This window comes from Anas acuta, chromosome 2 (genome assembly GCF_963932015.1).
Source record: "Anas acuta chromosome 2, bAnaAcu1.1, whole genome shotgun sequence".
Lineage (NCBI taxonomy): Eukaryota > Metazoa > Chordata > Aves > Anseriformes > Anatidae > Anas > Anas acuta.
In genome coordinates, this window is record NC_088980.1 from 46,882,677 (window position 1) to 46,897,300 (window position 14,624).

Sequence of the window (14,624 nt, forward strand, 5' to 3'; positions counted from 1 at the left end):
ACTTTATAAATATGTTTGAACCTCGTTTATATTCATGCAAACATTGATATACTTTTCCTAGTTTTCTGCCTTTTTGCCATGTCACTGCTTTTTCTTTGTTCCTCTGTTGACTCTCTTCTTTATCCAGTCAGACCTTTCCTACTGCTATTTGCATGTTGTCTTCGTGTGGTTTATTTTTCAGTATAGAGGTATTATTTTCTCTCTAGTCTGCTCATCTGCTAAATTTCCAGATAAACGTTATCCCATTTCATTCTCTTTCTGCAAAAGTAACTTGCTGTCCTTTTGGCTGAGCAACAGAAGATAATTTGGGGGCACTTTTTGAAAGAGTGGGAAATACACAAAGTAGAAATGTACTTTTTTGCAAACAAATGTACAAACCTGCAAACATTTGAACCATCTAACTTTGTCTGACTGTACATCTTAATAGAAAGCACATGTCCAGTGACCAGTTTTTCCCACCACCCTGAAAAGCCCACCCCAAACAACAATATGTTGTTTCTTCATCAACATGTCTTAAAATCCAGGTGCTGCTGTTTCAGCCACTGTTTTTAGGAGCTGTTTGCTTATTGAGATTTTTTTTTGTTCTAAATGCAACATTATTGTTACTGTGTAATTGTGGTGATTATGTGGAAAAGACTAGATGTTTTTATTGATAAAGGAAGGTTAAAACATTTTGAATACACTGGAGTTGCATGGAAGTAATGAGTCACAGTAAACGGGTTTATTTGTATTGTGTCCAGCCTCACCCTTAAGCTAACTCTGGGTTTGTGTTTCCTTTTTTGTTGCAAAGATACTGGAGGTGGTCTGTACCTTAGTGCAAGCATTGCACGAGAAGTGTGTGCGTGCGTTTTCAAGCACTGCAATTCACCCAGCAAGTGAAAGGAGTTGGATGTCTTTAGCAGCTTACACAAGGTGGAGTAGCCTGTGTGCTGAGTAAATAACAGCAAATATGCCAAATTTGCTTTGCAGTGGCAACCCCTAAAAATCAGTGTTCATTCTGGTATTCTCTTTTAAGTCCCGGAGTTGGTGTATACAGGAAATATTAAAAATCTCCTTTGAATCTTCCCTGATTTTATGTTTTCAGAACCACTTAATTTTTTTTTTCTTTCCATTGCTGTTTCTTGTTTGGTATCTGCTGGAGACCTGGCTCTCATTCGTTGGCATGTAAATATTCCCACACTGTTAAAAGAGCTTAATGCAAATTACGACTGAGAAAGAGTTGATAGTGTGAGGGTGCAGCACACATTCTGTCCCCACCCATTATGAATTTGCATCAGCATTTCTCATATGCTTTAACAATATTAACAAAGTAGGTACTGCAGCACTTATCTTTCTTCTGGTTTTTGAATGTCAGAGTCCGTCTGTGTAGCATGAGTCACGGTTCAAAAGTCAACATGTGAGAATATTAATTTATTGTATGCATATTGTTGTGTATATTGGGCAGCAATATGTCTGGTTTTGGTGTGACACACACTGCCCTGCTCTTCTTATAGACTAGCTAGTTAGCTATAGTTGAACACTCGTCAGGAATGCTAAAACCATAACATGTTGGTGAAGTTGACATGTTATGTTTGCTCCCTAAGATTTGAAAGTTGCTTCTTTCATTCTCTTAAAATACTCTGAGTTTGTTTTGGTATCTCTCTGAGTTTCCATTCTCTACTTATCAAAGGAAAGTGGTAAATTAATGCTGCATTACGTGCTCCCATTCCCCCCCCCCCCACACATTTTTTTTTTGAGCATTCCCAGTAATTATAACAAATGTGTATCACGTCTCTTATTTGAACCTTTTTGAATAATATTAACATTTTTTAAAATTATCCAGTCTTGTAAGCCTGCAAAATATGGCATTTTGGCTGAAACATAATGGCAGATAAATGTTCAGCTGAGCTGGAAGTGTGTGCATTCCAAATATCTGAACAATTCAGTTTTTGCAGAGGAACAACTGAAGTATAGCAATAACCTGTTAGGAAAAATACTCAAAGACAGTATTACAGAGGAGGGGCTTGGATTCATTTGTTTCAGGGCCTGATTCTGAAAAAAGTGTCAGGTTTGGATTCCAAGGCCTGAACTGAACTGAGAAATACCAACAGTAGAAAACACGCAAGGAAAAAGTGTTGTCAGCTTTTGTATTTGTTACACACTCGGTTATATTTGTGAATGATCACAAGTCCTGGAACTGATTTGAGGTCATGGATGGTGGAGTCAAGTGGGTACCTAAGACTCTTACTGTCTGATATGTAATTTATTTATAAGTAATATACATATTTAATGATTTTAGTATATACATTATGTATATATATATATATATATAAGCAATATATTAATATATTAATTAATACTACACAATATTAATTAATTAATAATTACTGATTAATATATTAATTAGTAACATATTAATATACATACTTAATAAGTTTAGTGCTTGGTTATAGGGGAGAACTGTAGAGAGAGTAAAGTTTTAAGAAATCAGAAACTAGAAGTAATCCCTGTCACATTACTCTTAAAATGACATCTTTTAATGTCATGATATGGAGAGGAAGGGACAATGCTTTTTTTCTTTTTTTTTTCCCCGAGATGAGTTCTTGAGGCTGTTTCTGCTGACTAATATTGCAATAAATTTTGGCAGTCAAAGGTCAAGTCGTTAAGTCTCAGTAATAGGTAAGATCTTCATTCAGAAATGAGTGTTCCTTTTGTCAGCAATCACCTCTGGGTATTTCCTATCCATTGGCAACTTAATAATAGTTAACATTATAATATTGTATATAAATATCAAGTGTTCAAAAAATTAAAACAGAATAATTCACCATGATTGTATAAAATTAGTGCCTTCCCATCTCATACTGTCTCCTACGTTCACACTGTTAGAGAAATGGCATGAGGGAAACCACCAAGAAGCCATTCCTCTGTCACCTCAGCTCTTAGGTTCTGCTTCCCTTGTCTCCTCTGGGTGTATTCCAGAGGACTGACAGCTTCTGATGTCTGTCTGTCTGTCTGTCTGTCTGTCTTCCTGGCCACAATGTCCTCTTGGGGGCAATGAGCTCCATTTGCTGTGCAGTCCCCTCCCTTCACCTATGACTGCTTTGCCCCACAATGCAGGTTGGGGTGTTTTCTGCAGGAGGTAAAGGGCGTCTGTTTGCTATTGAGAGTAAGGGAGGCGACTTGGTAAACATTAAGTATCTACAGCTGCAAACAGTTAAATAAGAAAGTTAACATGCCCCATGTGTGTAGTGAGGTTTAGCACGAGGAGTTTTGTTTGTTGTTGGAGCAAAGAAGGGATGCATGTGCCCTCGGACATGCACTGGGTGCACTATGTGGGCTTGCGGTACTTTGTTTCCCATAATATATGATAAAGATGACTGTAGAAAAAGTGGTATGTTACAGCTGATGTGATATGTTGGTTAAACGCCTGGTACGAGCATAACTCTTTCTGTAAGAACAGTGGCAGTAGCCACAGCCGTCGGGATCTCTCTGCCAGGCGGGCTTAGTGTGTGCATGTCTGCAGCCTTAGGCAATTCCCCAGTCCCGTGCAATGCCTTCCGTGTGGCGTTAGGCAACCGAGAGGTGATTTAAGGGTGCACGCCCGTGGCCAGGTGTGGCAGGCAGTGGCTGGGAGGAAGCGAAGCTTGTGGGGAGCTACCACTGCCGGCAGCAGCAGGGGCTGTGCAGAGGGCAGCCTGGGAGGGATGGGCAGGGGACCATCAGCCTGCTTACTGTGTCTGGAATACGCTAACAGAGCCCTTGAGTGCAGGCTGCACGCCCTCAGAGGTGGTGCAAGGAACAACTGTGCATTTTCTGTCAATTATTAGACAGATCGTCCCTTCCCTCCTCCGCCCAACCTGTACGAGGCGAAGCTGCGGCGCTGAGGACAAGCGCAGTCACTCGGGAGCTCCCTGGCTGAGTATGTGAGTGAGGAAAGATGGTATCCCGCTCTGCGGAGGCCTTCCTTTGCTCTCCCTGGGGGTACAGCCGCAGAGGGAATGACTTTCCTTCGCCTGTGAGACTGAGGCATAGTCCCGGGTCCATCTGGGACAATTTCAGCAATGTCAGGAAACGAAGAGGAAAGCTTTGAATATGACTATGAGGAGGAAAAGGAGAGACAAGATGCATTTAACAGGCAGACCCTTGATATCTTGGAAGAAGGTACTTTTTGCCTTTTTGCTTTTAAACTTTTCTGCTATTAATGCTTGGCAGTATTTAAGAAAATTGAATGACTTTTGTGGATTTAAACCTCCTAAATTTTACAGTCTTTTTCAATGTGTACCCACTGCCTTCAGATGAAAGAGTCAGAAAATACTCTTATGGGGACAAGGTGAATCTTTATGTATATTTCTCAAAGAATAAATGCGTGATCTACAGATGTAGGCTATGCAATAGTGTTTTGTTTTTGTCTTAATAATGAAAATGGATTTGGGAATTTATTTAGAAATGTAATACATTTTTATATGAGTAGCTCATATGTATATTATGAAGCTATGTGTGTTACTTTGTCATTCCCAACAGGTACCTCTAAAAATGAGGAAAAAAGCAAGGAAACAATATTATGCTTATCCAAGCACTTGAAAGCATATAGACAGAAATAACCCAAATCTGGGGTCATGTGTCTTAACCTTTCAAGGAAACAAACAACCACAAAATCTTGTACTTTGTGGAAACAGTGGATGTCTGCAATATTGCAGACAACTGGCCTGTTAGGGTAGGAATGTGCATGTACATGTGTGGGTATTTCTCCTGTGCACCTGCTGTGAATAGTGTGTACCTTCCTATTCAAGGACTGCTTCCAGCCAGTGTAGCAATTTTTTCAGGGCATCAGGTACCAAAAGCTGAATACATCACTTGTGCTATTTCATGCATTGTAAATTTTGCTCTAAAATAGCAATTCTGTGGTAGAGAACTGGCACTTCCAAGAACTGTATCATAAAGCTGATATAAGGATGCTCTGAAAGATTGACTTCATGGGGAACAGTTCTCATGTCCAAAGCTTCTGTGTGAGAAGGGCTTTCTTGGATGTAACACTCTCATTGAACCTGTTGTGCAGGACTTTCCTGTAAAGACTTCCTCAGAATGAAACATTGCACCTGGATTTCAGTCATACCCAATAAACTCTCCATCGTCCCTGTTGGGTCTCTGAAGCAATTTAAGATAACTTTTGTTGTTGTTGTTGTTGTGCAAAACAGGAGAGTGCTTGAGAGAATATCGGTGAAAGAGAAACTTTAGAACTAGGGTTTGGGGTGGGGAGGTAACCATTATCTAAGAAAGTCAACAGACTTTGTTTTATATTTTATTGCCTTTTTTTTTTTTTTTGTATGTGTGTATGTGATTAAGTGGTTGTTGAAACATACCTAATGCTGTTCTTATTCTTCCTGCGTATTTTACCTTTCATGGAGATCTAAGTACAGTCTGAACCTATTCTTGCAGATTTCAAGAGAAAAAAAGAACACTGAGTTCCATATGGGATAAATTTAGCCCTGTGTCTCTACAGTACCTACCACTCAAAAGCTCAGTATGTGAAATGTCTTTTAAAGATGCTTCTCTCATCCACATATACATTTAGGTCACCTACATACTTATTGTAGTAGTGATGTAGATGCACAAAAAGGATCTATGATATTTCCAGGTATTTTTTCACGTCAGCATGCTTATTAATGATAGTATTTCTGTTGAAGATGAGACAATCCATTTTATAAGTAAAGCAGACTGAAACACCACTATGCAGCCTTTCCATGCAGGAGACAAGAAATGTTTAGCTATGTCTGACTATATACATAGTATCAGAAAAGGAAAAACAGAATATGCTTCACTAATGATTTACAGTTATCTCATTTTTTGTTATTTATTTCTTAACTTTCTCATGGAAGAAAGGGGATAAAAATTGTATAATTGAGACTCTGTTTCTCCTGTCCCATGAATTGTATATGTCTGGTCATTTTGATTTGAGGTTTTTCCCTTTTACAGCATCTAAATCCTTTCACTGCCATCGGTCTTGTTTTTAAAACCTCTCTGACAGAACAAGTGTTATGCTGGGCAGCATTATGGGAATCAGCTCTCTCGATGAGTATGGGAAACACCTTCATAAAGGTCTAGGCAGAACAGTCCAAGAGTCAGTGCATTGCTTTCTGAGTTGTAAAATTGCACAGTAACATTTCATCTTCATTTGATGAGTTGGTCTTTGAGCTGACTGCGGTGAAGCTTTGAACAGGAGTAATTGTTGATGTGTCTGCTCAGTTTTTGTTGGTAAAACCTGAGCTGTGAAAGGGCAGCCTTTGAGCTCTCCTTGGTCAGTGCACTGTTGAGTCAGCTAATTCTGAAACTGGGCCGTGTTTTGACTCTTGCTTTTGAAGGTAGGACAGGAGGAGGCTATGTGACTTGTTTAGGACCTGTGGTGGTGGCCAGTCATTACTGTTTCAGTTTACTAATGTAACAGATTAAAAATCTTCTTCATCTAGCCCAAGTTTAAATAAATAAATAATAATAATAATAAAAGTCTTGTGATCACTTTTAGATTCTTCACTTCTGGCACTCCAGAGATCTTTCTTAGAAAATATGAAATACCTGTTTTATTTTATAAAGATGTTGGCTAGAATTGGGTTTATACAATGGTCTGGAATCTTTAAACACTAACAGCTGACAATGCATGGCTTTAATACTGCTTTGTAACTTCATTTTAAGATTTTTAAAAGGTTTTGAGTCCAGGTCCTCGTTCAGCCCTGTACCTGTTTATTAGTTGTAAGGCTTGCAGTCCAGATACTTCTTGAGAGGATATAGATGAAGAAGGAGAATGTCAAGACAATAATTCAATGGATTGTAATCAAAAATCCTGTGGGAAAAGTTTTTACAGAAGAGCTATGCTGAGCTGTTACCAGCAAATACTGTGTACTAAGGTGATGACAAGCTGTGGGGCACAAGCAGAGAGTCAACAATAACACAAGGCCTTCTGTTCTCTCTAGGCATTTTTCCTGTTCTCCTTAGTTTTGCTTTGTGGGTGTATTTACTGAGGTGCCACACTTGATCTGTGTTTGTGCTAATAGAAGGAACAGATGTATGATGTTCTTGTTGAAATTTCATTTAACCTGATTTTTCATTCGTCACAAGAAAGTTTGTTGCCGTGAATGCCCAACCTAGAGGAACTGCCTTGAAATGGCTGCCAACCTGAAAGTTTGGGCATAGGCTCTTGAAAAGAAACAACAGCAGAGTTTTTCTGCAAACCTCAGATGAAGTAATAATGTAGGCTAACATTGAAACGACTAAGCTCTTTGAACGCTCTATGAGAGAAACTGCAGTAAATAAGCACCCTTTTAACCATAGCTTAAATGGTAAGATAAAATCTCTGCTTCTAGAAGAATCAGTAACTGCTCCTTAATATTAAACGATTCATGTGCAAACTGTGTCATTGAAATCCCAGTAAGCCAAGCTGTAACATTAAAAAGGAAATAATCCATTGGTATTGCCTACTGAACTTAGGTTAGTCATTTGTCACCTTGTTATTATGTAGTGTCTGACTGCGTGTGCATTGCTCACAACATTATGTTCCTTCAGACTCTTTCAAGGAGCTCGCCCACGATGTGGCTCCACAGTAGTGAAGCGGTGTGCGTGCTGTGGCCGCTCTTCATCCCTCTGAGCAGCGTTGTGGCCACTGGGTGGGCTCACCACTTGCCCTCAGCAGCTATGGCCCGCTCGCGGCGTGTTATGTTTAAATCTGGACACCTAGCAAGTCCTCCTGCCTCAGAAGCACGTTTTTGAAGCTTCTATGGCAATACTGTCTTGAAATATTGAGCTCTTCAGATGAACATGCTCTTTGAGGCCCGTCTCCAATGTGCCAGGCACCAGCAGGCCTGAAGCCTCTGCCCCAGTTCAGCTGGGGCTGCGAGAAGCTTCTCTTTAGTGGAGGAGAATCTAACGTGTTTACCTTTAAACATGTAAAAACTTTCTAGCCTGAGTCAGAAGCAGAGCTGAGGGCACATTTTAGGTATATTTTTCTGAGTTTATTTGAAAGGGAATATATGTATTATGTCACCATTTTTAGAATATCCTCATGCACCTGGCTTTATGCAGGTAGCGCTGCTGATAACAAGTGCCAGGGTGTAACTATCAGCAGCTCTAGAGCTGAAGCTGTGGTTTTTAGCACGTACTTTATCCTTGGAGTGCAGAAATTGCCTTTCAAAAAGGAAACCAATGTGAGCTGAATCAGCCATGGTCTCTGACTCCTCATGTGTTTGCCAAGTGGTATCTATGAATAATGAGTGCTGCTGGTCGGTGTTCCTGTGCCTGTCCTGTATGTCAAGGTGCACAACATTTATGAAGCGAAGAAATTGCCATCCTGGCTTCAGTGTGTGGAGAGATCTCTGAGCACAGGGGAGGGAGATGCAAGCAATTCATGAGACAACTTCTCATGACTGATGGAGAATACAACAGGCTTTACCATAGTTAAAGGCTTTGGATAGGGAATTGTAATGAAGAAAAGCGGTAAGTTTGTCCCCTGTTGCCACCTTACTGTTAAGATTTTCCACTATATTGCTGGAGATCATGCTCCCTGGACAGTTTTCCTTTATCCTGATGTAATTTCTGGGGAAATAAATTTTAGTAGTAAGGAAATCCCAGTGCACTGGGGTCTTCCCTGTCAGACAGTATAATTATACAGGTCAGTATTATCTGCCCTAAAAGTGAAATTTCACTATAGTGTCTCATCCCCCTTCTGTTTCATGATGGTTAGAAATGGATGGGAAGAAGTTTTCCTCTTCAGCAGTGGTTGCACTCTCTTTAGCTTGAACCTGAATGGTAGGTCTCAAAAATTAAGAGAAGGTATGTCTCAAGGAGGGAGTCGTGGCTCTGGCTGGCCAGTACAAGGAACTGATTCTGATGACACCTATGACTGCTGGCTCCTGTGATGTTTTTGTATCTGCACCCCCAGGTTGGGGAAAGTTGGTCATTGCAGCAGCTCCTAGTAGGAGTATTCTTGCTCCCCTTCCCCTCCATGGATGTTTCATGTTCCTGGAAACATGCTTTTCTCTAATCAGCGTGCTACATGCGTGGTTGTTTGTCTTTCAGGGCACAGTCCAGGAAGGCACATACTTTCCTCTCTGAGCATCTTCATCTTGACAGTCTGTGCTTTAGGCAGTGCAGAGCTCAGAGTCTGAAAGAAGCTTGCAGTCACATTGTATTAAATATGTGATGCAAAATAAATGTGAAGTACATCCTTTCAGCTGTAATCACATTGAGAAACATACGAATATGGATAACCATACATTTGCAAGTTTTAAGAGAGTATATAGATGGTGCTAGGTACTTTAAGGCAGAGGAAAGACTTGATCTGTGTAGCATTTTTCCATTTGTGTGTTTAGCTTTAAAAAAAAAAAAAAAAAAGTGAAAAACAAAGCAAGAACTTTGCTACCGGGTCTACCAGGTATCTATTTGTGTTTTGTATATTTAATGCTATCATGAAAATGTTTTCAGTTTTGGATCTGTGGCATTAGCTTCAAAGATGTCACCAAACCTGATTTTTCCAGCTGAGGTTTTTCTAGAATTCTGTGCTCCCTCTACTTGCTGTAGCATTTATTTTTTAATATTCTGTCTGTCCTTATTGCCTAAAGGCAATCTCTAGAAACAGATGCAAAGGATGTTGGATTTGTATGTTGCATGCATGCATTTAGATGCTGCACTTCTATCATCCTCAAGCAAAAATAGTACTGGTTTGCAAGTGAGGTCAGTTTGCAAAAAGAGGCCAGTAAATTGGCACTGTAGTTTTTTTTATTTTTATGACAGAACATTGTCCTTCATTTGCTCTTGTTTTATCTTTATAGTAGTATTACCAGGCTCTCATATTCATCAGAAAGTCAAGCAGGCTAGAAACCTGCTATGCAGAATCTGTTAGACATGTGGGTGTATTGATTTTTTTCTTCTTTTTTTTTCTTTTCTTTTCTTTTTTTTTTTTCTTCTTCATCTTTCACTGATCAGAACTCAAAATAATGAGTCTTTTTCACTTGGTAAATTTTTTGGACATTTAAGGAAATCAATCTCACTATACTAGCAATTGACCAAATGTTAACTTGTAATGACTAATTGCAAACTTAACACAGTTTTGATTTTTTTAAATGCCGCTGCTGAATTGTTTCTCTCCTTTTTCTTTCTACCTTCTCTTCCCCTGCAAGCCTCGGTTTCTGAGGATGGAGGAGAAATATCTCTTGGCAACTTTGCCCTCTTTATAAAAGGAATATGTTCCTTTCCGTTGGTAGCTCTGGACTTCTGCTGTGTTGCACAATGATTACAGGAGGCAGCTGGCTGGAGGAGGTGTTTTATTATACCCAACCTATTCAAGTTTGTTTGCACTTTGACATTGAGGAGGGTGAATAACGTATCACTTCTGCTTTAAAACCCTTTCACATTGTCAGAGTAATATATGAAGACCTCTGTGGTAACAGAAGTTTGATGGAAACAAATACTATAGCCATTGACAACTAGGTAGCTACTTATTGCTGGGAATAAATCTGTTGTGATAGTTTCTCTGGTTTGTTGGCACTTATTACTCAGCTTACAGGTATTGAAAAGAAATATTTGACTTTACCTCGTATCAAGGCTTGTTGTCAAGGTCACCTTTCCTTTGCAGCTCAGAAATGTTGATTATCAATAAAAGTTCTTACCTGTATGCAAAGAGTTCTAGTACTATATTTATTGAAAATGCTGTTTAATTTTGGACTGTGGTGATAACCTGCTGTTAAGTTTAAACGGCAAAATACGAAGAACAGCTGAGTGAGCAACCACATGTATGAACCTTTACCTCTCTTTTCCCTGGCCGTGACTTTATCCTGTCTGAGGGAGCCCCATCCTTTTATCAGCTGGCATATACAGTCACTTGAACTGGAATAGAGTGGGGTTGCCATAGTCATAATCAGCCATGATTATCAGTGCCAGGGACAGAGTTAATATACGCCTCCTAATGACAATCTCAAACGTTATTTTATAGCAGTGAGGGAATGCTGTAACCAAGGGAACTATTAAGTGTACTGTTGTTTTGGAAAATAAACTGTTGGTCTCAGTGCTTCTGATAGACATTATTGCATGACCCATGAACTTACGTATTAAAAAATTATTTTAGTAGTTAACATGAATCATTTTTATTGAGAATAGTCTTCTGGAAGTCATACTATCCGTCTTTCTAAGGAGTTTTAGCAGAAGGCTTCTTTGTACTGCCTTTTTTTTTTTTTTTAATAGAGGTGATGTTCTCTTCAAGTTACTGATATTCTATTGCAAGTTACTACATTGTGTGGAATCGTGATTACTCAAAAGCAGACTATATAGTTTGTAGCTTACAAATGCGTTGTATTTTTGCTTGTAATTTTTGTCAAATTATTACTTTGAAACAATAACTTTTTACTGTTACCACTTTCAGACATAATTACTTGGATAAATGTAATTCTTCTGAATTGTTATGAATGACATTCTTTGAAATTCACTGGCAATGCTGATGTCACTAAAATGTTTTCAGGATTTGAACCTCAAAACTGGAGCTTGAAAAACAGGAAAATAAACAGAATATTTCTTGCTGTAGTTTGGGCAACTTTCTGATGTTCAAGTATGGAAAAAAACATATTTCAACAGATACCAAAGTATTGTATTTGATAAATTATTGATGTGCCTTTAGGTGTGATCAATTGTATATTTAAGTACTTAATATCTTGTATATTTATAATCAGGCAGCATCGTTTCCTTAGGGTGAAAAGCCTTTTTGTACTATTGCTGTACTCTGTGCATTTTTTTTCAATCTAATTAGGCCTTATTTGTCTTTCCTCCAACCTCTCTTAATGCATGCTGGAGCAACGTTAGCCAGTCAGTCAGACTGAGCTTTAACTGACATTGTCAAGGGTAAATCCCCTGAAGAACAATTTGCATTACAGCAGTCTGCTAGCCAGTCGTCAATATGATCAACTCAACTCTAATAACAATCAATTTTTTCAGAATTATAGGGCTTGAGGATTAAGCACAGCGGAAAATAAAAAAAGTATGTCAGAATGGAGCAGAAAGTGCTGATGTTTCCTCTGATTATTTATGGACTTCTACAAAACTTGCAGACTTCAAATAAGCCTGTATAGCTTCTTAATAGATCACCTATGGTGATAGACTAAACTTCCGCGTACTTCTTTCAGTCTAACAAAACTCCCAGTTCCACCTTAGTGATTAATCATCTCACCCGGTTTAGTAAACATTTTTTATGAGCGATACAATGGCCACGATGATGTGGTGTAGGTATTATAAGAATGGTGTATTATTTTGCATACATTTTTTTATTGATGTTGCTGTCTCATATCATAATGCTTAGTTCCATTACTATGACATAGTATTTATGATGAACATTGTTACTGACACTGTTGGAGTTGCTTATTCATGGAACAATTCTACTGCATGCAATACAATGACTAAGTGACATAACAGAATTCTAGTTGTGTGTCTAAGAACATTTTCATGTCTTCCTTGATTTTTTTTTTCCTAGTAAACTCAAGACATTTCTCTTTAGAAAAGAAAGTTTTGTTTTAATGGTTTGTTCTGCAATTGACAAAAGCAAATACTCTTTGCAAAAAAGAAACATTAGTATTCCCGACTTGAAACTTTGATAGCTTTTTTTTTTCTTTTAGGTTTTGTTATACTTACCCCATGGTTGAAATAAGTAGTTTTAAGATGAAAATTTAAGAAAATCTATGTTCTTTAAAGAATATATTTTTCTCCCAGTGGTAATGCCAATGTTATTAATGTTTCATCTTATCTTCTCACAGTTCTATGTGCTGAAAGAGTGGGCCAGATGACTAAAACATACAATGACATAGATGCTGTTACACGTCTACTTGAAGAGGCAAGTATTACATCTCTTTAGTTTAGGATCCATACACAGTAGTACAGAAATTACATGGTTTTAGTAGTGACTGTTCATAGCCCCTTCTCAAATGAGGAGGAATAAGTGCCTTGAGTGTATGTAAACTTCATCTCATTGGAAAGGTAAATAATCTTTATAAATAAAGGTCATTTGTTTACATTACTCCTATGGATTCATTAATTGTGCTTATTTTTCAACTGGGACCATATAACTTACTCTTGGCCAAATATTTGCCAAAATGAATGAGAAGAGGAAAAAAAAAAACAACCCTTAAATGAAACTTTTTTTTTTTTTTACAGTACATGTAAAGCTAATAGTATTATTATTTATGGATTAATCTTATAAGAAAAATCACAAGTACTATTGTATTGATAATTATCTTAGCATCTTTCCAGAAGAATGCAGATACAAAAACTAAAACTAAAAAATAAAAAAAATCTAATGCTCCATTCATCTGCAAGCTGTTTTTCTTTAGCTTTATATATAGATAGCTATCAAGCTACAGGATGTAATACTTATGTTCAGTAAATACCATGATTAATTGTTTGTTTGAAATTAGCTGCTTTTCTGCAGTGAACTTGTGATAATTTTCCAAATGTTGTTTATGAATAATTATTCAGGTGAAAACTATTACAATTATATTAGTTTATCTCTGAACATAATGTATTCCTTCATACCTATTTGCTTGCTTATTGCAATGTCAGAAATGGGATCTAGGTGGCCAAGGTATGTGGTCTATTCTTCCTCCAATTCTGCAAGGGGACAAGCATGGTAATGCTCACATCTCTCACCTACATTTGATAATATAATCTCAGTACAAAGTCCTGCTTTGAGATAATCTCTTTTAAACAACTTCTTATGAAACTTCAGTTCAAACTGATGCTTTATCTAAAAGCCATGTTCAGGAATAAACTACTTACTTGTAGTAACAGGCTGTTACCTGTTTGTGTCTTGCTTCCTTTGTCTTCTGTGGCTGGGATTTACTTGTATTTGTTTCCATGGCTCCTTCTAGTAATGATGCAGCACTTTGCCAGACTGTTTCCTCCCAGTTTCCCATAGCCAAATGTCTATAGATCCAGAAATCACATTCACAGGAACAATGCTAGAAGGATTTGCCGAGCCAATGTTTTAAAGCATCTGGTTTACTTTCCCTACCTGGATGATAGCAAAGGGAAAATGGAGGAATGTGCAGTAGGTGAACCTTTAATAACACAAATATTTTCAGTGAGATTTTTTATTTTTTAATTGGCCATCATTTCCAATTTAATCACTTTTCCTGGGCAGTTGTTTGCACTTACGTCTCCTTTCTCTGTTCTCTAAAAGTTGGTTATCGCAAGAGATTAAATCTGTTTGCAGAAGTTAAGGTGTAACTCCTTCTGCTACCATAACACAGGCAAATGAAAAACAAACTCAAAACCTAAATGTCTGCCTGTTGTTCTTGTTGACAAGCTTTAAATGAATGTATTACAAAGTTGGCAGGGTGGGAGGTGCAGCATTTTTGCCGTGCAGACAGGAAAGAGTAGATCTCAAAACATCTTGCATGCAGATACTCTGAAAATCTGTGCCTATTGCCCTGAAAAGGGAGCAAAGGGAGTGACATCAGGCTTTTTCTGGGTATGTGCTAAGAATGGAAACAGATTCCCCTGTGAACTTGCTTTCTCATCCCTTCCTAAGAATGGTTTAAATGTGCCTAACTTCCTAGAATTGTGGAATCATTAAGTTATCATAATCATTAATTATAGAATCATTAAGACTTCAGTGTTTTTAT

At 38.1% G+C, this 14,624-nt stretch overlaps 1 protein-coding gene across 9 annotated transcripts in view; it reads left to right on the plus strand.

Moving 5' to 3' along the window:
• Window positions 1-14,624, plus strand: part of TRAK1 (trafficking kinesin protein 1) — a 128,797-nt gene that overhangs the window by 79,069 nt on the left and 35,104 nt on the right. For 7 of the 9 annotated variants that reach the window (XM_068674645.1, XM_068674643.1, XM_068674642.1 and 4 more), the window contains one exon: window positions 12,759-12,839. In XM_068674645.1, the coding sequence (XP_068530746.1) occupies window positions 12,785-12,839 (55 nt within the window). In that variant the 5' untranslated portion in view covers window positions 12,759-12,784. Of the gene's footprint in view, window positions 1-3,701; window positions 4,141-12,758; window positions 12,840-14,624 lie in introns of those variants that run through there. The other 2 variants (XM_068674644.1, XM_068674650.1) reach the window with 2 other exon arrangements.